The 25,112-nt window shown below is 37.8% G+C and overlaps 1 protein-coding gene across 7 annotated transcripts in view; it reads right to left on the bottom strand.

Annotated features, from left to right (window-relative positions):
- ETFA (electron transfer flavoprotein subunit alpha) overlaps positions 1 to 24,601 on the bottom strand; it is a 66,098-nt gene extending 41,497 nt beyond the window's left edge. For all 7 annotated transcript variants that reach the window (XM_016125813.2, XM_016125814.2, XM_016125816.2 and 4 more), the window contains exons 1-9: positions 24,447 to 24,601; positions 14,738 to 14,884; positions 12,463 to 12,544; positions 12,278 to 12,360; positions 5,432 to 5,531; positions 4,749 to 4,859; positions 4,008 to 4,109; positions 2,787 to 2,855; positions 164 to 246 (exon numbers count right to left, since the gene is read on the bottom strand). In XM_016125813.2, the coding sequence (XP_015981299.2) occupies positions 164 to 246; positions 2,787 to 2,855; positions 4,008 to 4,109; positions 4,749 to 4,859; positions 5,432 to 5,531; positions 12,278 to 12,360; positions 12,463 to 12,544; positions 14,738 to 14,884; positions 24,447 to 24,485 (816 nt within the window). In that variant the 5' untranslated portion in view covers positions 24,486 to 24,601. The remainder of the gene's footprint in view (positions 1 to 163; positions 247 to 2,786; positions 2,856 to 4,007; positions 4,110 to 4,748; positions 4,860 to 5,431; positions 5,532 to 12,277; positions 12,361 to 12,462; positions 12,545 to 14,737; positions 14,885 to 24,446) is intronic.
- Between the last annotated feature and the right edge of the window lie 511 nt (positions 24,602 to 25,112).

The following is a 25,112-nucleotide window of genomic DNA, read 5'->3' as shown; positions in this document are numbered from 1 at the left end:
AAGAAATCCACAAAACTTGTGAAAAGAGTACATTCAGCATAATAATGGCTAACTGCTTAAGTATGTGGAATAGGACATAAATCACTGGGATGAGTATTCAACGAATACATACAGTTCTTATCCCCACAGAATTCTGAGCAGCATATTTTGTTGCGGTACTTACTGGGGCTACTATTTTTCCCGTCTGTCCAACTTGCATGTCATTGGGAACAAAGCCAGCATCAACGGCAGCACGAGAAGCACCAACTAAGGGGGAAAAAAAGTCATTTTTTAAAGTCTGATTATTCAACTAGTTGGGATAGTCACTGATAACTAAGAAAAAGACACTGACATAGTACAGTTAGAAATTTATTTTATTAAGGCCTTACTTTATTAACCACTAAGTCAATCCTCTTAACATCTCAATGATTTTTAGCTTCTGAGTCATTGTCGTGTTCTCCAATACTCATCTTGTCTTAATTCTGAGAGATTTCAACACCTTGGCTTCTCGGTTCCTTGAAAGACTCTCTTCCAGTCATCTTGTCCTTCATGTCTCCTCAGCCGCACCCGTGGTCATATCTCCGACCTTTCCATTACCCATCTCCCTCAATAATTTCCATTTCCAGCGTTTCTCTGTGACTTCCTCTTACCAGCTGACCCCTTTTAGTGCCTAACTCCAACAGCCTTCTGATCCCACTGGGGCCTACACCTCTGTTCACTGACCTCCACTAACCTCCCCAACACTGTTCCCTTATCTAGCTTAAATTCTACAATCAGTGTTCTAATCACTCCTTTGCAATGTGCCTTCCTGAAATCATCACACACAAATAGCAAAACCTCCATCTCTGGTTAACTGACTAAGCAATCTTCGCCTTTTCCATACTTGTTCTCCTGTAGTTCAGCATGACTGGACAAAACCCCAACACTCGGCCTGTTAACTGGGTTCTACTTTTAATAAACAGGCCTTAATTTTCTCACTCTTTCCTGAACTATAATTTCCTATCTTTTCCTCTCTCTTCAAACTTCCAATACCCTTTAACATCCTCACTTCCAGCTGATGACCTTGCTTCCTATTTCACTAAAAAACTGAAACAATCAGAAGAGACCTTCCACATGCTTCAGCTAACACACACAACCTGTCAACCTGATGCTGTATCCATATTCCCTCTTGCCCACTCAAGTACATTGCTGCAGCAACTCTCCCTCTCTCCTGTGTGGTCAATCTTCCCTCTCAACTAGAGTGTTCCCATCAGCATATAAGCATGCTATTATCTGTTCCATCTTTTAAAAAATCCCTTTTGGGGACCGCTCCCCCTCTAGCTACTGCTCTGCTATATGGAAATCCTTCTAAAGAGCTGTCTGTATTCACTGTCTCTAATTCCAGGCCTATGTCGAAAACTGAAACCTTTTTTATTAAAATATAATAAACATAAAATCACACAAATCACAAATGTACTGCTCAATGGCTTATTAAAAAATGAATACAGCTACGTAACCACTACCTAGGATCAATTTTTTTAAACCCATTTCAATCAGGTTTTTGCCCTCCTCCCTCCACTAAAACTGTTCAAGGTCACCAATGACCTTGAAGTGGCTAAATCCATTAGTCACTTTTCAGATCTCACCTTCCTTGACCTATCAGCAGCACTGGACATAGTTACCATTCCCCTTCCCTTACTGAAACACTTCTCCTGGACTCAAAACACCAGCCTCTGTCCTGGTCTTCCCGCCTTATCTACTACTCGTTTTGGTTTTTATTCTCTTCTATCTCTTAATCTTACAGTGTCTAGGGCTTAGTCCTGGGATCTTCTTTTTTTTAATTGACACTCATAGCCCTTGGTGGTTTCACCCAATCTCATGGCTTCAAACACCATCTAAATGCAACTAATTTTATAGCTCCGGCCCAGACTCCTTCACTGCACGCCACATCCCATTACCGACTGCTTCGCTGGCATCTCTACTTGGATATCTAGAATTGGACATCTCAAAACTTAATATGCCCCAAACTGAACTCCTGATCTCTCCCTAGAAACAGCACACTTGGAGTCTTCCCCATCTCTGCTAATGGCAACTCCATCCTTCCTGTTGTCAAATAAAAAGTCTCTCTCGTAATCCATATGCAATCTGTCAGGAAATCCCAATGGTTCTACCTTCAAATATATACCCCCAAAATGACTGTTTCTCCCCACATTTACTGCGACTAACCTGGGTCAAATCATGAGCATCTCCCACCTGAATGGATGAAATAGCTAACTGATCCCCCTGTTATTGCAAATAGTCTCAAAACTGTAGCCGGAGTGATCCATTTAATATGTATCAGATTAGGTGACTCTTCTGCTCACTTAACTTATTACTCTCAAGGTCCATGCACATTGTTCATGACTGAGTAACTCATCAATGCACTTTTAATAACAAGTTGTCTTTCCTATAAATGGTTAATGACAACTTCAAAATAATGTCAAATGTTAATTTCTATGTGCATGAAAGTATTAAACCACGAATACAGAGAAAAAATAAATGCATTCCTGAATCTAGAGTAGGAACTGAAGTTTTTTAAAATGGAAAAAACTACTAAGACATGACAAATGTAAGAGTGTAACATAAATACAAAGAATGAGGACACCCTCTCCTCACTGAATGCTATACCATTTATTTGGAGACTAAGGAAGATTGTTTCAGAGAGAATACTGAAAAATCGGAGAAAGCAAAATAATTTGCACCCTTGAGTGACTTATACATAAAATGAAATAAGAAAAAATATTTACAATGGAAAAGGAACATTCTTCTACTAAAGAAAACAACTTTACCTGCAGCATGCAGTTGATCTGCCAAATCATATAACAACTTAAAGTTCTCTCCACTCTTCAAACCCCGACCTCGTTAAAAAAAAAAAAAAAAGGAAAAAAACAAATTAAGAAAATATAAACTCCATTCTACAAAAATTTTGTAACTTTGTGTACCTGAATGGTCTTTGTACTACACATCAGCCATATTAAACATGCCACCTCCTACATAAAGCCTTTTCTGAATTCCCTAATGATAGTCCTGTATTTGTCCTATAAAGCATTCAACACTACTACAATTAACAGGCCAGGGTTAACTCAATATATAATCAGTGTTTAAAATCATTCTCCCCATGAGAATAAAAACTCTTTAACTGGAGGATCCGTATCTATTTTGGTCACTGCTATATCCACAGTATTCAGCAAAACTTCACTGAGTGACTGAATGAAGTTATTTATTATTTGAATGAAGTCACTGCACTTGACTTCAAACTTCTTCACAGCAAGAACCCCTGCTTTTTCCCCTGTTTTTTTCTAGCACTTTGCAAAGGGCCTGGCATAAACATTTCTTGAATAAATAAGTGAATAAAGGAGTCAGAAATATCCTTTTGAAATATTACATTATTTCCTCTCAGTGGCCCTTGCAATACAGGGCTGTCTGGATGCTTAATTATTTTGCTTGATATTTAGTTTAGAAAGATTTTAAAATCATAGCAGACTATAAAGTTTGTTTGTTTTTTTAAAGTAAGGAGCATGACATGCAAAAAGAAGAAAGTCTTGCACAATATTAACAGCTTTGATACTAAATGTGAAGAAACTTTCAAAGAGTTATTCACAGGGATTGACCTAGACAGCACTGGGAGTCTTTCAAAGTAGAGTGAAAGGTTAAGAATCATACAACATGGCCCTGAGTCCAATCTGTTGTTTCTGTGATTCAGAAGCAACCATACTCCTCAGAATAACATGGAAGTTGGTCAACAAAACAAAGATATCGAGTTGCAGTTATGGAGACAAGATCTATAAAATGCTCCCCTCTGGTGCCAGGGACCCAGATTTGGAACAGAAAGCCCAAATTGTGTGTTATGATTTCTCTTATTAATTGGTAAAATGGGAATAATACTTGCAACTTACCTCTTTCCTTTGGGAAAAAAAAATCTGTGCTCCTCTAAAATAAATATTAATAAAATCAAAGTATCTTAAGTTTACATCATGTTTTAAAACCAGTACATCACACATCTCACTTACCACCAGACACCACTACCTTGGCACCAGTCAGCTCTGGCCGGTCACTTTTCGTTAATTTCTGTTCAAGCCATTCTGACAGCCCCACCAGGGAAGTACTTGATGCTACATACATTGATATATATATAATGAAAAAATTACCATGAGTTGAAGTTCTAAAATAATAAGAATTTTTAAGAGAAACACAAGAAAAATTAATTTCATAAAATTTAAGTTTGCTAGTTACTATGATTTTTTTCTGCTCCTTCTTTCATTCTCTCTGATTTTTTGAGACTTAAAAGGACTAGATTCCAGCTTTCGCCTCATTAGCTACATGACTTTTGAGAAGTCATTTAATGCTGTCTACCTATAAAACTGGAATAACCCTCTCTCTCTGAGGTTAAAATAAGATACTATATATGTTAAAGTGTAGCACTCTATACACTTACTGAATTACCCAAGTATCATGACAGGAAACAGAGGATAGCAAAAAAATCTTTGTGTCGGTGTGACAGATTAATATTTTGGACCCTCTCTCCTCCACCCCTATGATCTACCAAAGCAACTATCCTAGTACCAAAAATGATATGAAAAAAAGCATGTCATTTAAATATTTCTTATTTTTGTATAACATGAGGGATATCATTTAGCTTGAGCTATCAAGTACCCTGCATTAAAAATTTAACTAAAGATCACCTCTTATACTAATCTAATCTATGCACTAAAAATCAAGAAACAAAATATAAACCCTAAATTAACACTCACCCTTTTCTGAACTGGCACTACCTCCACTTGTTGCTGCAGCTTCGAAAGATGTTCCTCGGACAGAAAACACCTTCACTTTCTCATCACACTTCACAGTACATACAGCATTTCCTGAAAAACACAATGTACTTAAAAAAGAAAAAGAAAAAGAAAAGAAAAGCAACGAAAGAATTCCTTTGAGGTTCAGAATTTATTTCACAAAGACAAGGCAGAAATAACTGCAGGCCAGTTTGCTACCTTTACTAAGTACAGGAAAAAGGACCGTAGCACTGAAGAAACATATCAGTAGATATTTGCTTAACACTGAACATCTTTATAAATAGGAAAAGTGCTGACTTGCATGGAAGCAAGTAACTGGAACAGGCAGCCACACTAATAAAGCACATGTAAACAAAAGCTTCCCTCTCCAAAATACCACAATCAGTAACTCAACAGTACGAGTTGGAACGTCTCAGTAAGAGGAAAGCTACTTCACATGTTAAGAAAAGAAGTGAAAAGATGATAGGGCATGAAGAACACGAAGTGCAATGTGCCAAGATTTTAAAAGAATTTGAGATATTTAAGATAGTACATTTCAAGCAAGTGTATGACTTTTTAAAAAATCCAACCTTCAAGATTAATTTCTGGTTTTAAAATTTACAAAAACTTAACATGTTTATTAATTATTTTCTTTGTGCACTCACCTGCATAAATAGTTCTCACAAATGTGTCAGGTGACTTGACTGCAATGATGTCAGAAACTGGGGCAACATCAAGTTTGGCCGCTATTCTGGGCAAAAGGTTCTAAAAGTAAAATAAGCAGTAAGTTACACACCTACCTGCTGATGAATGGCTAAAAACTATTGACAATAACATTCTTTAAACGCACATTCTGTAGAAATTTTAATTAAAATATTTCATATTTCACATACATCTTTAGAGATACAACTTAAAGCACAATTTTTTGGATAGCTTTGAGATTGAGTATCTATCATTACTCTAACTACATTAAGAGTTTATGAGTTTTATATTAATAAACAACCTTAACTCAATATGTTGAATAATGAGATACAATATTGCTTTAATGAATATTACTTATAAAGTGTGACATTTATGGATTAATGAATTTAGTAAGATAGAAAAATATTCAGAAGAGTAATAAAATTCTCAAATACTAAGAATATACTTGTATATATTGACTTGACATATATAAAAGAAATGATTTCAAAGCAAACATTTTCACCTTTTAAAAAAATTGATATTGCATTAAAAAAAATCAAAACTAACCTAAATGTCCATCAACAGGGGACAGGTTTATAAGTCACCCATATAATGTAATCTTATGTAACCATAAAAATTAGAAAGCTGAAGCACAGCTTATACAACACGTATAAAAAGAGTAAGGCAAATTAACGTAAATATTTTTCCTGTATACACCTATCATGGCTCTGGGACAGAGACATGTGATAACTCTGCTCTCGCTAGCAGGGACCACTGGGAAAGCCACGATGTCCTTAGAGATCAGAATTTACCTCACGTCAGAGGAAGAGAATCTCTATGCTTCTAGTCCAAAATTCTAAGAGAGAGTCGGTTAGTAAAGACTAAATATCTGAACTTTCTACACTCTAAGATTCTTAGATGGTGACATAATCTAAACGTAATCTAAAAGGGAAGTGTTGCTTCCATCACACAAATAGTAAAGCTGAATGCCACACTGCTCTCTACACAGCGCTCACTCAATGGCATCTCCTGAACACGACAGCACATGAGACGCCTCCTCTGAGTGGGCAAACTTTCACCGTGACAGTGCTCAAGTCCCTCTCCTCATTCTGTCACTAAACCTCCCTGCTCTCTCAGAATTCTCTCAGCATTGCCTTCTAATTACTCCTTTATTCTAGATCCTTCCACATGCATGTATAATTACACTATTTAAATAGCAATAACATGTAGTTTGATTTAAAATAATCCTAATAAACATGCCCTCAACTAAATTTATAAGCACGCTGAAGGCAGAGATTTTATGTCCTCTATTTTCCGTGTGCCTAATCCATATCTAATAAGTGGTTCTATATAATTTGATGCTTACAAGTGTTTGCAGCTTGCATCAATTTTCCTGCTGTCATAATTCCGACAGGAAAGATTTTCTAATTTTTAGTTTGTTACCTACATTATATATATAGTAATCCTCTTTCAACCAAGGTAGAAGAGCTACTTAAAAGTACTTGTAGTTTATCAAACCACAATTAGAAAACATTAAGATCTCTTAGAAAATAAAAGGTTTGAAATTATGTGATTTGGCAAAAGCGGTTCGAAGAGAGAAGTTCATAACTATAAAGGCCTACCTCAAGAAACTAGAAAATTCTCAAATAAACAATCTAAACTTATATCTCAAGGAACTAGTAAAAGAAGACAAAGCCCAAAGTGAGCAAAATAAAGCGGGGCGGGGACAAGATCAGAGAGAAATAAATGAAATAGAGACTAAAAAAGAATAGAAAAGATCAATGAAACCAAGAACTGGTTCTCTGAAAAGATAAAATTGACAAACCTTTAGCCAAACTCATGAAGACAAAGAAAGCCCAAATAAATCTAATCATAAATGAAAGAAATGACAACATCACGAAGAATCACTAAAGAATACTACAAATGATAATATGCAAACAAATTCAACAATCTAGAAGAAATGAATAAACATTTAGAAGCATGCAACCTTCCAAGGGTGAACCAGGAAAAAAAAAAAATCTAAACAGTCTGATTACTAGCAGTGAAATTGAAGCAGTAATCAAAAAAACTCTGAATAAAAGCCCAGGACCAAACAGCTTCACAAGTGAATTCTATTAAACGTTTAAAGAAGAATGAATGCTTCCAAATTCATTCCACCAAGTCGGTATTACTCTGATACCAAAACCAGACAAAGACAGTACAAAAAAAATTACAGGCCAATCTCCTTGATAAATATAAATGAAAAAAATTCTCAAAATATTAGCACACCAGGTTCAGGAATACATTAAAAAGATTATACCTCAAGACCAAATGGAATTTATCCCATGGATGCAAGGATAGTTCAACACCCATAAACCAATCAACATAATACAATAACGAAATGGAGGATAAAAATCATATGATCACCTCAATTATTGCAGAAAAAACACTTGACAAAATTTAACATCCCTTTATAAAAACTCTCAACAAAGTGCACATAAAAGGAACATACCACAACATAATAAAGGCTATATATGACAACCCCACAGCTAATACCATACTCAACAGTGAAAAGCTAAAAGCTTTTCCTCTTAGATCGGGAACAAGAGAAGGATGTCCACTTTTACCACTTCTATTCAATAGAGTATTGGAAGGTTATAGCAAACAGACAAGAAGCAAAAGGCATCCAAATTAGAGAGGAATAAGTAAAATTCTTATGTGCATGATACTGTATATACAGAAAGTCCTAAAGACTCCACCAAAAACTACCAGAATAAATGAATTCAGTAAAGTTATAGAATACAAAATCAATATACACAAATCTGTTGTTTCTGTACATCAATAACAAATGATCAGAATAAGAAATTAAGAAAACAAACTCATTTACAATTGCATCAAAAAGCATAAAGTACCTAAGAATAAATTTAATGAAAGCCGTGAAAGACTTGTACTCTGAAAACTAAGACATGGCAGAAAAATGTTGTAGAAGATACAAATAAATGGAAGGATATACCACACTCACGGATTAGAACGACTAATATTTTTTAAATGTCTTTACTAACTACAGAAATAAACAGATTCAATGCAATTCTTACTAAAATGCCAATGGCAATCTTCTCAAAACTGGAAAAACTAATCCTAAACTTTTTAAGGCACCACAAAAGACCCCAAACAAGCAAACAAAAAACTTTGAGAAAGAACAAAGTGGGTAATATCATACTCCCTGATTTCAAACTATACTTCAAAGCTGCAATAATCAAAACGGAATGATACTGGCGAAAAAAAATAGATACGTAGATCAATGGAATAGAGAGCCCAGAAATAAATCCTCGCTTATAAGGTCAATTAGTCTACGACAAAGGAGGCAAGGATATATGATGGGGTAAAGACATACTCTTCAATACATAGTGCTGGGAAAACTGGACAGATAACATGAAAAATATGAAACTGAGTCACTTTTTTACACCACATACAAAAATAACTCAAAATAAAGATTTAAAGGTAAGACTTGAAACTATAAAACCTCTAGAAGAAAACACAGACAGTAAGCTCTTTGACATCAGTCTTAGCAATATCTTTTTGGATATGTCTACTCAGGCAAGGGCAATAAAAGCAAAATAAACAAATGGGTCTATATCCAGATAAAAAGATTTAGCACAGAGAAGGAAACCATCAACAAAACAGACAATCTAATGAATGGGAAAAAGATATCTGCCAATGATGCATCCAAGAAGGGGTTAATATCCAAAATACATAAGGAACTCATACAACTTAACCACCCGCCCCCCAAAACAATCTGATTTAAAATTGGGCAGAGGACCTGAATAGACATTTCTCCAAAGAAGATATATAAATGACCAACAGACATGAAAAGATGCTCTACATCACAAATCATTAGGAAAATGCAAATCAAAACCACAATAAGATACTACCTCATAACTTTGAGAATGGCTATCATCAAAAAAATCAACATATAAATACTGGAGAGAGAGTGGAGAAAAGTGAACCCAGATATACTGTTGATGGGATTGTCAATTGGTGTAGCAGCTATGGATAAAAGACAAAGAGTCCTCAAAAAATTTAAAAAAGAGCTGCCACTTTTTGGTATATATCCTAAGAAAATAAAAACATTAATTTGAAAAGATACATTCACCCCTATGTTCACTGCAGAATTATTTATAATAACCAAGATATGGAAGCGACCTAGGGGTCCAATGATAGGTAGATAAAGATACAGTACATATATAGAATGGAATAGTGCTCAATAAAAAGAGAATAAAATCTTGCCATTTGTGACAACATGGATGGACCTAGAGGGTATTAAGCTAACTGTAGTAAGTCAGAGAAAGGCAAATACCGTATGATTTCACTTATATGTAGAATCAAAAAAAAAAAATGAATAAACAAAATAAAACACAAACAGACCCGCTGATGCTTGCCAAAGTGAAAAGGAATAAGGGATAGGTAAAAAGGAAAAACATTAAAATTTAAGAAATTTAAAAGAACCAAATTAAAAAAAATGTCAGCTCAGATATTTTTAAAAAGCATTCAAGAAAACAATTAAAATATTAAACAGTTCTAACTTGATAAATAAGAGGTTTAGAAAGACCTGCTTTAAAAAAAAAATTGTCAGTATCGAAAGCCTGCCTCAGAAAGTAACTCTTGACACTTAAATGTACTTAAACTTGTATTTCTATTATCCCTTGTTTTATTTCAGCACACCTTGAAAAACATTTACCATGCTGCTTAAAGGCATATGTTTTTTCAGGTCTGATCTTCCATCTAAATGTCCAGTGAGGACAGACAGTAAACAGATCTATCTCTACATTATTTGACAGATTTAACCACATGGTTTCAGGGAAGGAGAGGCTTTAACTATTAGTGTTTTCATGCACAAAAAGACAACAAATTTAAAAATTCTAGCACACTGGTATAAAACTGGTATCTGAAAACCACAGCTGGAGAAGGCCTTTTAGAGCCAACTGTGCAGCTTCATCTGACGGACTCTTTCTCATTACAACCTCATTCAGAGGCTGCAGCACCAGCCACCATTATGACTCTGGTTCTCCAAACTCCTATTTGTCACCACACAGCAATCAAGGCTAACACATTAACATAGAGCTAACTTACACAACAAACATCTTTTCTTGGTTTAACAGTCTTTTAGGTGAACTGTCTTCACAGAAATGCAAGACTCATGAAAGTATTTAAATCATCCAACACAGAATCCAAACTCTCTGAGATGGAATGGTCCACAAAGATCTTTCAGTTTCATGCTCATCTGCAGCATCCCTAGTACTGTAGCTGGATGTCAAGCCTCTGACTTAATGACTCCAGGGAAAAGGAAACCAACCATATTTTAACATATCTGGTTGGTAGATCTTAGACATCACTTGGTCAAACTGCATCATTTTGCATATAAGAAAAACAGACTTCAGGAAGGCAAACGGCTAGCCTAAGGTTATACATGTCTGTGGAACCACCTTACTTATCATTTAACAAACCTCGTATAAAAACTGAAAAACTTATGATAGTCTGCAATGTGACAACCTAATAAAAGAACAATTGTTCATTAAATTCATATGTTTACACTGTAGGTTGAAAATTCTGTCAATGCCTAGAAATTCTATTAACCTTAGAAAAAAAATTTTAACAAGCTCAAATTGATAATTCTAGAGGTTAAAAACAACCTAAAGCAATGTACAAGGGTAACTGGGCAAGGCCCCTAGATGGTTCACAATGATTCATGTCTAGAAGCCAATACTGTACCACAGGTAAGATATTCCCAAACATTACTCATTTTGCAAGTAAAGAGGTCAATGTATTCAGAGCTCACTGTTGTTGCCACTCGACATGGTTAATGAAAGAGCTTATATCTATTCCCCAAACTCATATTTAAAAATCGGTAACAAAAGAATTGTAAATGTAATTTACAATTGTGCATGCATCATAATTTGAAAATCCACACTAAGAGGCCTGAAGAATGTACAATTGTTGACACCTGTAACTGAGGAAGAGGAAAGACGGAGTTGGGAATAAGGGGAACGGTGATACCTTTGCTCCACATACTGCTGTACTGTATGCATCCTTTATAATAAGAATGTGTTTACTTACAATGTAATTTATAATCTTTAAAACAAAAATAAAAACTGCAGCTTATTAAGAGGGAATAAAAGAAAGCTAAGATAACACCCATGGCTTCAGAGAAAGAAAGACCCACTGACAAATTCTCTGTCTTGGGCTCTCCTTACGTTGTTGCCCTGTCATTTTTTTTTTTTAAAGAAAAAAACTTCGTACAGACCACTACCCATCTGATAGCACATTCTTTTTTCAGACATATCACAAAGCGCATCATCAGATTACAACTTTCTTTACCTTAAGGATAGCTTCAACTACCACACAGCCCTTCCCAAATCCCCAAGTAGACAGAATTTGGCCCTTTGAATTATCAGCCACCTAAATAAGCCATCTCTTAAGATATATATGTTACTAATACAAATGACATTCACAGGCACACAGAAGTAGTTCAACATGTTTTTAAAGAAAAGTAGCTTTTTTAAAGTTGTCCAAATAGACTTTTCTCCATGACAAAATGTGAAAATCCAGAAGTGGTATGATAATAATTATTAAATTAGGACAAAACCTTAAAAGAACAAAGTTGTCTCTATGACAAAATCTGAAAACCTGAAGATCATGTTTTAAAAGAAATCATAACAAAATCTTGCAAGAATAAATCTTAGCAAAACTACCACTCATTCAGAAAGCCAGAAACAGCTACCTAAACAAAGTCTGCTGTACAGTTTGTCACAAAGGCATAATGACATCGGAGGCCACATTCTCTGGCTTCTCACCTTTCCGAAGGCAGATGCTCCTGCGCAGATGTGTGTGTAATTGAACTGCTTCTGAGTTGCCAGAATCAATGGTGTCAGTTCCTCTGAGAATCAAGCACATCTGATAAATACATTTCAGAATATTTTTATATTAATATAGTCAAGGATGATTTAGACATTACATTTTTCCCACTGGAAAACCTCACCTGGAAGGAGGCCTTTATATGCATCATGCTGAGCCACCAGAACTTTTGCGACGCCTGCGACTTTGCAGAGATCTTGTGCCACCTATGAATAAAAGAGTTTTTAATTATCCGTCTAACAGAAAGATGCAAACAGAGCCACCAGTACAAATATCAACAGAGCATAAAACCTTAATGGCCAACTGTAAAAACTGTTTTTTATCAGAAAAAGGGTTACCCGGGACTTTAAAAAAAAACAAAAAAAAGTGTATTTCTTCAACAAAGAAAATCTTATGCCAATTGATCTTACTACAGATTGACAAAAATCCCTGCCTTGAAAAAAAAGTATTATTGATAAATCAATCTCAACAAAGCTCTCTATCCAAATTTAGTATAAACTGGGCTCTTTATCTTTCTCTCAATGAAAGCGCAAGTACATCATTTCAGAAATGGTGATAATGAGGCCATTTGCAGGTTCTCTGCCTCTCATGATAACACAGCCAATACATTTCAGACTTAGGATTTCATTGGGGTAAAGAACAGGACCTAACCGCACTGGTTTACAGGCCATGCATTTTATCTGGCAACAATAATTTCTACTGACATGAAAACTAGTGAATCCGTGCAAGACAGAAAATCTTTTATAACAGTCCATTGTCAACCACTGAGTTCCTGCCTATCTACATATATTTATCTAAAATGAAGCAAAATAATTTTTATTTTATTTCCTCATTTTTCCTGTTTGGATCAGAATAGAAATAGCTTTTTGACCGCTCAGATTTCCTGTATATAGAAGGTAGTGAGAAACCCCTCTTTTTATGCCTCTTCCATGACAGCATGGTCGACTTCTGTTCTAGGAGAAATACAGCAATCATATTATGGTCCTCCATCTTCTCGTTTACCTCCATGCTGATTCACTGATGAGCAGGCATGAAAGGCTGTACCTCAAAGGGCAGTCAAGCTGCAACAACATTCACTGGAGAAAGGGTGCAATACACAAGTACCTCTGCTGAATCAAGTATTCACTGGCAGACTATCTTGCATTATCAAAGCTATTTTTTTTTTTTTTTACCAGCAAAAGCTTCTGGCACTACACAGAAGAGTCACATGCTGTCTACGATAAATAGCTACAGAAAACAGTGCAGAACTAAAATCTGCCTAGGCCATCAACAGTCTCTTCATACAGTTTTTCTTTAAAGATTAGAATGTGATACGATAATAAAATTGTAACCGAAGAATGATTTCTGCTTTGATTTTTCTCAAAATAGTGTAAATAGCATTTCGAATATTGTTCAGGTAATACTAGAATAATTATTTAAAATCACAGCAAAATAAACAATCAAACCCAGAGCTTATGTATCTAAAAGCTAGGCAACCAGAAAAAACAGCATAGCCATATCATCACACATTTTTGTTAGTATCAAGCACATAAGATTCAGGGGTTGTTAGATTTTAGAAAAAGAAATCCACATAATTTAACACCAAACCTGGTAGAATACATTATTTTAAGATACCAATTTCACATAAGAAATTTGAAGGAACACTAGCATTCTGAACCTCTTTATACCACATGCTCTGCCATTTAATAAAAACTAAGTGAAATTCTCTGAAAAGGAACATGCTCTCTCCAGGTTTCTTCCTCTGAGGTCCAAGCCCCCAGTGACACACTTGATGACTGCTGTGTGGTGTGAGAGCGAAGTGGGGGCTCAAGCTGCATAGGCTAAACTGAAGCACGACTTCGACTGCACAGCTGCCCCATGTGCAGCCCCACGCTAGGGCACTTTGCCAGCGGGTTTGTTTACAAAGCTGTCATTATCTGATTCCAACAACAACAAAGACGAAAAACTTCTTTTTGTACTGGCTGTAGTTTGGAAAGCATAGTAATAACCTCCATTGGAGTTCTTATACAAATTAAAAAGTAACACCCATGATACTTGGTCCAGATTTACCACTTTCAAGAATTAAAAGCAATTAGCAAGTATATTCATCAATACAAAAAAAAAGAATTGGCTATTAACCTCTAAGGGGACTCAAATATTATCATTCTACTTGGTACCTGATGGCACATGATGGTGCCAGTGGAACTAAATCAAGTATTCTACCTCATTTCAAAAGATAAAATGCTTAGTGAGCAAACTTAGTTCTTTTTTCACACATAGTAATGGTTGTGACATTGGCCATTTAATGAGGATTAGAGCCCGGTTTGGGTTACAGTCCTCACCATAATTCTCTGTTGCCATCTTTCCCTGTCTCTTGATGGAGATTATATTTGCTATGATTGACCTTAAAAATTTCTCACCTTGTCACATTTGGTTCCAGCTATTAAGCAGGACACTTCACCTCCAAGGCGTTTGGCTGCAGTGATGGCATTTAATGTAATGGGTGCTAGGGTATCATTTCCATGCTCAGCTATTACCAGGGTACTCTGAAATCGCAGCCATGAGGCCTAAAAAGAGGGAAAAAATGGAAAAGAATGTTGTCATACAAATAGTTTTTACTGTTAAGCACGTGTGCTTTAAAGAAAACTGTATACAAAACTCGATTCTAGAAATGGAATTATAAAATACTCAACAGCAAAATTGGGCTTTTGTGTCTATCACTCTATTACTAATATTCATGTTGAATGAGAACAGAAAATGCAAATTATTCAACTATTTGAAATTTTTAAAAATTATTTCAAAATAATTTTCCCACTAACCTATGTTCAATAAAAAACTATTAATATATATAAGTTCAAGATCCTTAAACTGAACATGTCAACATCGAAGTAGGAATCAAACCACTACCAACTGCACTCACTCGCAGCAATGCTGCTAAAGAGCACAGTAAGTCCAGAAATAATGGGTCTGGAATCATTACGCGAGTTGATTCCTACTGTTCAGGCAAAATGCACTCTGAAATACCGAAACAACTAATAATGTAAATCTGTCTTTAAACCACAACACAGCAATTTTGCTGGGTTTTTCAACTGTTCAAATATGCTTCCAAATTCAAAACGAAAGCTTGTAGACAGTATCTTAGAACCAACCGATACCTACCCAGATCTACTGTAGACCATCAAGAGACCACCAATAATTTATGGTCATCTAGAATGACTTCAAATACCACGAACACAAAGATGAACAAGAACAGTCCCTGTATTCAAAAATGTCATGGGAAATAAGACTTGTTTGCATACAATTACAAGATAGTACAGTTTTCCAATTAACAAAGAGGTCCAAAATGTTGGAGGCTACAGATCATGAAGTAATAAACTAAGAGAAAGAAAGGAAGTAAATTCAGGTTTTCCCGCCATGTGGAAAGATGAGGAAGCGCACTGCAGGATGAGGAAAGAAGCCACTTTTGGAATGGTCCCTGGGGGAGTGGCAATGAGGAATGAGAAGAGGAGGCAGTCATGATCAAATGGTATGGCTGTGTGGCTTCAGTCAGCAATAATCTTCAAATGTGCAGTGGGAGTGAAGAAATGTAATACAAAATTTACCCAGAGCTGGAAATGTATAAGGAGAGTATGAATGAAGGGAAGGGACAGACAGCACAGGACAATAATTCTGGTTAACAATTTTACTTACAAAATATATTTTTTTCATTTATTATAAATATCAATTGCTACTTTAATACCCTTCACCTTTTTATGAGCATGCCAGTTTAACCAGTCTCTGTAGTACTTGAGTTACTAATAATTTAATATTATAAACAATGCAAAGAGCACTCTCATAGCTAAATCTCTGCACTCATCCTCAACAGATGAGTTCCCTTCAGTCTAGAAAGACCCATCAGATTGAAACCTGGCCAGATTTTGCTCTAGCTGCTCTCTGCTTCCACAGAAGACTATGCCAGCTTCTGTTCAACCTTTAACAAAATAGGGACCCGTTCTCCCCTAAGCTTATCTCTACTACTTTCACCTCAACCTTCTCCTAGGCTCTCTAATCACCCCACCCCCACCCCACCGGCCCCATCCTTGAGGACCACAATCCCAGACCTGGGGGCCAGAGACAGCAGGGGGTAGAAATCCTTGCAGAGCCACACCAACCTGAGGGTGGGAAGAGGACAGCATGACAGGATATACCAGAGGAAGGAATTATTGCACTGGGTATCAGTGGATGACACTTCTTGCCCTTTTCCTCCCTTTTCTATTTATTCAAAGGGATCAAGGATGGGGAGAAAATGAGACTTTTGTTGTTGCCAAATGAAGTACCTGCTTGTATAATTTTTTCTTTTCTACAGTAAAAATGTGTCTTCTCATGGGAGGTGGTTAAGGTTAGAAATCTTAATGCACATGTAAAGGTTCTTCTGAGGACAAATTCCTAGAAGTGATAAATCAAGAGGTAGGCGTGCTTTTGATGCTTTCAATATTGACACAAAGTGTTCTCCAGAAAAGTTGTACCAAATCACAAGAATTCATGATTCCTGGGATGGGTTTAAAGTTCTTAGAAAACAAATACCCTGCCTTTTCATTTTTGTGTCCCTAGAGTTTAATATAATGTTTTATTCCAAAAAATATCTATAGAATTAAATGGTGCTTCTCTTGTTTAATCGGATGAACAGATTATCTTGTAAAGAAATTTCTAATTAGGACCCCATGGCATAATTTATGATTTAAATTACACTTCGCAAGAATTGCCAGTAACAAACTATTTATTATCAAAATACATCAGACACCAAATTTTTGATAATGTTTCACAGATCATTTACCTGAAAAATTATGAGATTTCCAGCAACATTTGGAGAATAAATCCAGGATCTGGTGGCAGAAGGCCTACATTTGCTGTAAATTATGGTTCTATCAACAGATAAATTAGGTAGTTCTCCTAAGGAATCCTCGAGCTTTTAAAAACATGCTGGGGTACACTGTATTAAGCGTGTGTGTGTGTGCACGTGTGTGTGTGTGTGCACGTGTGTGTGTGCACACGCGCATGCGTGTGTATAAAATCTTATTTAAAACTCATAAAAACTCTATGATGTAGGTACTATTATACCCTGACTTTACAGATGAGGAAATTGGAGCTACATAGCTAGGAGGCAGAGCCAGGTTAAAAGTCCAGGCCACTGGACTTCAGAATTTGGGTTTTTAATTACCACTGATGTCAAAGCAGCATCATTTTTATCTGTTTCACATATGGGTTATTCCTGTAAGATTCCACTTAGTAAATATTTTCCTGTCTCCCCCCGCCCCGCCCCCCAAAAAATACCCTGGTCCAAAAAAAAAAGACATTAAAGGCCTCTTTTCTAGCTCTAAAAATTCTATAACTCTAAAATTCTACCTTAATTAGAAGAGTGGTATAGAATACCACTAAAGATTCAAAAACTACAGGTCCATTACTTAAAGGTTTTAAAACAAAAGTCACTGTTATTTATCTTTTGCCCTAATGCATCTTTAGGACTTTAGGACTCTCCTTTCTTATGGAGGAAAAAAGAGCCAAACTCTTAAACATTTGAAGGTAACTATTGAAATAATAAGGTAACTACCCAAAAAAAAATCTGAATCTCTTCAAAATACTGTTATTTAAATTGAGATTAATGTAGGCTGCTGTCACCATCAATTCTTAGTCATCAACCTTATCTGGGCCCTCAAAACTACATGGCAATGTCACTATGACATACTTGCTGGCACTCTCTCCGTGGCCACTATTTCAAATACCCCCTTCTAATGTTTCTCAAACTGCCAGAACAGTCTGTCCTCTGCTCTCAGAAAAGAACCTCACTTCCTACTTCACAATCAAAACTGAAGTGGCGGAAAAGACCTGCCTCCCCTTCCCAATCTCCGACCCCAGACCCCCTTCCCTGCCCTGTCACACTGGAAACGGCTGCAGGTCCTTCCTCTAGGGTCCACTCCCTTCATCTGGGCTCCAGGTTCCTCCCTCTCAAATCCAGTCAGACTTCTTTCTGTGGTCTCTTCTCACCAATGTCTACAACCTCTCCCTTTTCCTGGCTTCGTTGGGGGAAATATTTAGACAAGCCCGAGGCCCTCCCAATTTTAATGAATCCCCAAATTAAAAGCCTGCTACTCCACATTCCACTCCAGCCCTCCAGTTCCTCATCTCCCATTCGCTCAACTACACCAAATGAAACCTTATTCAGCACACACACACAAGTTATCAGGCCCTGGGAAGACTGGAGAGATCTTAAATGCACATTATTAAGTGAAAGAAGACTGAAAAGGCTACACACTGTACAGTTCCACCTATATGACATGCTGGCAAGGCAAAGCTATAGAGAGAGTAAAGAGATCAGTAGTTGCCCACAGTTAGGGAGAGAGGGATGACGAGGCAGAACACAGAGATTTTTAGGGCAGTGAAACTATTCTGTATACTATAATGATGGATGGATATGTCATTGCACATTTTTCCAAACCCATAAAATGCAAAACACCAAGAGTGAAGCTTAATGTAAACTATGGACTTGGGGTGATAACGATGTGTCTGTGTAGCTTTATCAATTTTAACAAATGTAGCACTCTGGTGAGGATTGCTGACAGTGAAGAAGGCTGGGGAATATGGGAATGCTGTGCACTCTCTGTTCTATTTTGCTGTGAACCTAAAACTGCTCCAAAAAATAGTGCATTTAAAAAAAAACCTTGTTGCTTTAAAAACATCCTTTTAATACTTTTACTCTGTACACTGAGCTATAAACAATTTTAAGACTCTAGATTGGCCATTCTCCAAGGTTGGTCGTCTGAGCCACAGAAAACGATTTTTCTTAATTTTCCCCCAAACAAACGTAGCTAGGAACACTCTAGACACATAGCTGAGAAGTTAATTCATTACATACAGTGAATGCTTTAAGATTACAAATGCTTGTTGTCACCTTAAATTTATCTTCCTTTTGTGTGTGCAAATGTGCAAGTTTATTGAGGAGTATTCTTGGGAACAGCATCCATGAAGCATCAAGAAAATAGGACTGGGCAGGGGAAGAAGTGAAACAGTCCAAAGAAAGATCTCAGCTGGCACACAAGGAGCCCTGAAGCTAGGATGGCCCTTCAGAGTTGTCCGGGATGAAAGCCCGGGGTCTGTAGATTTTCCTTTTCACACTGTGTCATTATTCCAGGACAATTTTTTTTTAAATTTCCAGGGCCCCTTAAGCATGTTCCACCTTACCTTAGAATTCACATTAGATTTTATTTATTTTTATTTTTTTAAATAACCACACTAACATGCCTAATGCTTTCTTTTACTTGTTTCTAATTTAATCCTGGCAATAACACCATAGTAAAAAAGAAAGATATAGATCTAACAAGAACTCATACAATAGGAACAGAATTAAAATAATGATAAACGGGTGATTTAAAATAGACAAAACTTAAAAATGAAGTGCTATTTTATCTAAAGAAAATCGTTCACCATATTATTACTTCATCACCCAATAACAATGGTTGTGAAGTACCTTAGTTTACAAAGTAATTTCACATGTATTCTTTCAGAGTTTCTCTAGTCCCCTAATTAATCATCTCCTCTTTACATGTTCTCCCAAAACCTGTACACCTGTTACAATGATCACATTTAAAATAATGTTTTCATTATCTGTCTTCCCCAGTCTATTCGCATCACATGGGCAGGGACTATGTCTATCCTGTTCTCCACCGTGTCATGCCTTTGTGCCTGGAACATAGCTGACACTCCATGTATGCTTGGCGACTAAATGAAAAGCTTTCCCCAAATGATCAAAAATGAAAAAGCAACTGTTTCTATCTCATTACTAATTTAATGATCTAAGTACTTACATGTGTACCTATCCAGAACACTATATAAACTTATTAAATCACTAAAACGGCTATCCTATCATGCTTTCAGAGAACGTACCTTAACAACCGACTAAATTCCAAATACTAAAATGGGAAAAGTCTTCTTTCACATGCCAGCACATATACCCTTATTGAAGGTGACTGGCCTTCATAAGATACAGGCATACCTTATTTTATTGCGCTTCACTAATGTGGTTTTTTACACATTGAAGGCAAGACAACCTCTCCCCTTCTCTCCCGACACACACATACACACACACCAGCAAAGAGATCACAATTGACTATACTGCAGAAGTCTGGACTGGAACCTGTAGTGTCTCTGAGGTGCGCCTGCAGAGAATTTCTTGAAGACTGGATTCGAAGGGATATTGATCTCTCTCCACCCTTTCACAGCCAAACTTGAAAATAATGTCTATACACTCCTATTCTACCACCTCACCTCACCTCACCTCACCTCACCCTCACCCCACCTCACCCTCACCTCACCCTCACCTCACCCTCACCTCACCCTCACCCCACCCTCACCCCACCCTCTCCTCACCCTCTCCTCTCCTCTCTTTACTCACAGTAAACTGGTTTTCACTTCCACTGCAACAGTGAATCCACCCTCTTCCAAGTCACCAAGAACCTTGTTATAGCTAAGTCCAATGAACACATTTTGGTCCTTCCCTTATTCAACCTTAACAGTTTTTGACACTGCTTGAGCTTTTCAATCTTTTAGATGTAACCAGGATTTACTGCTGGAGTTCCTGCTGAGACTTCAACTGTATGTTTATGTAGTAAACCACACCACAGGTGTTAGAAGAAGAAAAAAGTTGGACTCTAACTCCCTACTTTACCCTTACAAACCTACTCAAAACCTGAATAAGAATAATTTTAACTTACATCCCCCACCATCTTTGAAAAAACTAAGCAGGGTAAAATTAAAAAGCAGGAATAAAATCTTTTCAAGTTCTACCGAAAAATGTAACCTATAATGAAAGTCACACCCATTTTAACATACATTTTGTCATAAAATGTTACATTTCTGTACTTAGGCTAAATAACTTACTTTAACCTCTTTAGTAATAAAATATGGTAGCTTTTAATTATTAGATAATATTAAAAACACAATTTACTTCACTTTAAAAACAGACAAGACCCTTAGGAGACACACTGGCAGGCAGCATAATTTTATGGAATTCACCTTATGCAATAAATCTTTTAGAGCTGCATTAAAATTGGCTCTCTTTCTTTCAAAAGAAATTAAAATCTGAATGCAAATTAGAGTTCAATCTCATTCATCAACACTAAACCACGGACTCTGAAAATGTCATGTTCCTTCATACTCATTTCGGAGCTTCTGAATCATGATAGATGTGCCTTCTATGTAGCAATGAACACGGGAACACTCGAATGACCTTGAAAAGTGTTGCTTCACTCTCCACATATTTCTTTGGCATTTTATTAGTCAAATTCATTTCAAATGTAAATGAACAAAATAATACTAATAATGCAGATTAATATCCCAGCAAGAATGTTAACTAATTGCAGATGCCTACTTATTTTCCTCTCAGTGTGTGCTCTGGCTCTTTACTGTAAATTTAAAATATCACCTTCATTAACAGATGATATTGAGGAGGCCAATGAAGATGAAGAACTTTGCTCAAGGCACAAATAAGTCAAAACTAGAAATGGAAATTAGATACCAAATGCAAGTCTACATTCTAATAGTTCAAGGTATCTCTTTTTTCCTATTAACTGTGCTAAAAAAATACATAAAATTTACCATCTTAACCATTTTTAAGTGTAGAGTTTAGTAGTATAAGCTATATTCACATTGTTTTGTTAACAGCTTAAGGTAACCTTTTTGACCACAATAGATTAACTTAAAACTGTTATTAAAAATATGGTTTCATGTAAATATCTTCCTAAATTTACTTATAGTTAGATACAGAACAATTTTTTGCAGATTTCAAGAGTGGGAATTTCAAAGAAGCTATTTTGACTTTGAGACACCATAAGTTAAATGGAAGCCAGATTAAAGGGACTCCCACTTTAGAAATATAAGACAACTCGAATATCAAAAAACAAGAGTAATAATGCATAGATAACCTACTGAATAAAATAAGGATCTATGAGCTACAAATATTTAAATAACAAGAAGGGAATTTTCTTCCTTATAACAGGTTAATAAATGTAAAAGGAATGACAGAATTAGAAAAAACACCATTTTACATCACAGTAATCATTTCTCAGGCAAGAATCACCAACAGACAGATGAAAGTCAGCTGAGAAACAGTAGTTACATAGCCTCAATGCATCGCCCCACAAATTAGTTAAATACAAGGAGAGAAGTAGTAACTTTATAGTAGAGAAACTCAGTGAACACTTTTGTGGATTAAAGTTAATATCAACGATGGGATAAACCAACATTATAAGTCTCCTAATATGAAGCTCTAAGAACATAATATCGCTTCTGTGATACTCCTGTCAAAAATACATAGCCTGACTCTTTCTCTAGTGAGAAAATACAAGACAAACCTAAATTGAGGGACAGTCAATAAAACAGAAGCCCTGTACTCTGCAAAAATGTCAGTGCCATCAAAGCCAAAGAAAGGATGAAGAACTTTTCTAACAAAGATTAAATGCAAGGCATGATCCTGGACTATTTTAGATCAGAATAAGAACTGCTATGAACTATACTAAAACAACTGGCAACTTCTGAATAATGTCTCTGCAGATGATCGTATTGTGTCATTGTTAAACTTGCCGATCTTGCCAATTATACTGTGGTTATGGGAGATGAACCTCCTTGTTCTTAGAAAATACACTGAATTATTTAGAAGTAAAGAGCATGTCTGCAACAAAGTCTCAAATGGTTCAGAAAAATAACAAGTATATAAGAAGAGAGCTAAAGCAAATGTGCCAAACTGTTAACAGATGATGAAACTTAGCAAAGAGTTCTGAGAATTATTTGTACTATTCTCAAAACCTGTAAGCTTAAACTTTCACCAGTCAAAAAGTTACACATGTATATATTTATGTATCCATTTTAAAAGTGTTCTGGCTATTTTCTATGCACTTGAATTTCAAATCTCTCAAAAGTTAATGACTTTAGAGCAGCTACTTTAATCTGGCTTCGAATTTTAAAAACAAGGTCAAAGACTTTGGAAAACTACAATAAAGATTTGGAAATACTGTGTGCATATACTGGCAAACTATGTTGATGATAACTGAACTGATGGCTCCATTTTTTTGGTTAACTCTACAAAATAACTAAGTCCTAAATTCTCCCCAGTACAATTATTTCACTGTGTCACACTTCTAACTTGTCCACAAAACTACTTTCCAATTACTGCATCAATAGTTCTTTTCCTGCAAGTCTGGCTCTGATACCTGCAATTTACCCAAATCCACGACTTTAACTTGTTTTTGTCTAGATCCTCTGAGGGGAAAAAAGTCTCCTGGGAGAAAAAACTGAGCAATGACCTGAAGGACGTGGGTTTGAACTTGGGAAGGGGTCGAGGGCAGGTTCAGGAACCCTTTTGTACGGAACGTGGAACACATCAGCGCCTACAGACACCGAGAAAGACCGCCAGCTGTGTCTGCGCGAGAAAACCGCTGCGGTCAATTGGAAAACGTGCGCGCGCGCGCGCACTCTGTAGAGAAAGCACCAGCAGGAAAGTTTCCGAGTCGCGGGGCAATCCTGTCTCACCGAACCTCGCTGCAAGTAAGAAAATCTACACACACGTCAATTGTTCTCTAACTTATCGATCTCCAACTACCGCTGTCCCAGCATTAGGACAGGTTTATACTTTCGATCCGTCTTCCTCATGGCAGGAGACGCGGCGAGCTCACGACCTGTCACTAACCGAAGCACCAAGACGCGAACTGGCCGCAGCTCCCCGCCCCACGCCCAGCTGGCGGACGGGCCGCAGCCTCGCAGCCAGGGACCCCGGGAGCCAAGCAGGTCTCCACGCCCCGCGCGCCCCTCGCTCCCGACCAGCGAAAACGCTGAGCTCGCCCCGAAACGTCGGCTTCCGCGCCGGACGTGGGGACTCGCTGCGGGGAGAGGGGCGCAGGTCCTCTGCCCGGGGTCACCGGGACCCCGCCATCTGACCTCGGCCCCGAGCGGCCGCAGGACAAGGGCAGCTCCGCAACTCCGGGCTCGCGGCCAGGCCTGCGTGAGGGCCAGTCAGGGGGCTGGCCGGTGACCTTCTCCGAGACCGTCTCTGGGACGGCGGGGGGAGGCGGCACCGTCACCGGGCTCGGCCCCCGCCCGACTCACCGCCCGCTGGACACGCTTGGGAGCCGCCGCTCGGAGCATGGTCTTTGCTCGCCGGAGGCTCGAGAAGTGTCGGCCTCAAAGCAGCTGGACGCGGACACAGCTGCGCCGCCTCAGCTAGTCACAGCAACGCTCGCGAGAGCACGATCGAGAGCTGACGTCCCGGGCAGAGAGCACGAGCTCGCGGTTCCCGTCTGCCCATTGGGCGGCTGCGCAACCAATGGGTGCGGCGGAAAGTTAGGGGCCGGTCTTGGGAGTGGGGCAAAGGTGAGGCCGCTCACCGCGTGGTGGGAGGCCGTGGCCTCGCGGCCCCGGCCCCGCGCCGATGACATCACGGCCCGGGCTCCCAGCGCTGCGAAGTCCACCCCGCTCACTCCCAATGGTCACAGACACCAACGTGGCACCCACGATATGCTAAGCGCATTTTCCCCGTCCTGGGGCTGTAAGACCGTTGTAGGATGTTGACCTCGCCAACCTCTGGAGGAAATATACAAGTAAATGTGTCATTCCTATTATGCGAGGAGCGATCCACCGAACCGGTGACATTTGAGCCGGGTTCCAGAAGAAGCGCGTGGGCACAGACAGGGAAGGATTGTGACGGGAAGGTGCAAGGACTAGAGTCAGGACTCTGCTGCCTGCAGAATGGCTGGAGACAGAGCTGGTGAAGCG

This window comes from Rousettus aegyptiacus, unplaced genomic scaffold (genome assembly GCF_014176215.1).
Source record: "Rousettus aegyptiacus isolate mRouAeg1 unplaced genomic scaffold, mRouAeg1.p scaffold_m13_p_14, whole genome shotgun sequence".
NCBI classification, from domain to species: domain Eukaryota; kingdom Metazoa; phylum Chordata; class Mammalia; order Chiroptera; family Pteropodidae; genus Rousettus; species Rousettus aegyptiacus.
This window is presented reverse-complemented; position numbering and strand designations above follow the sequence as displayed.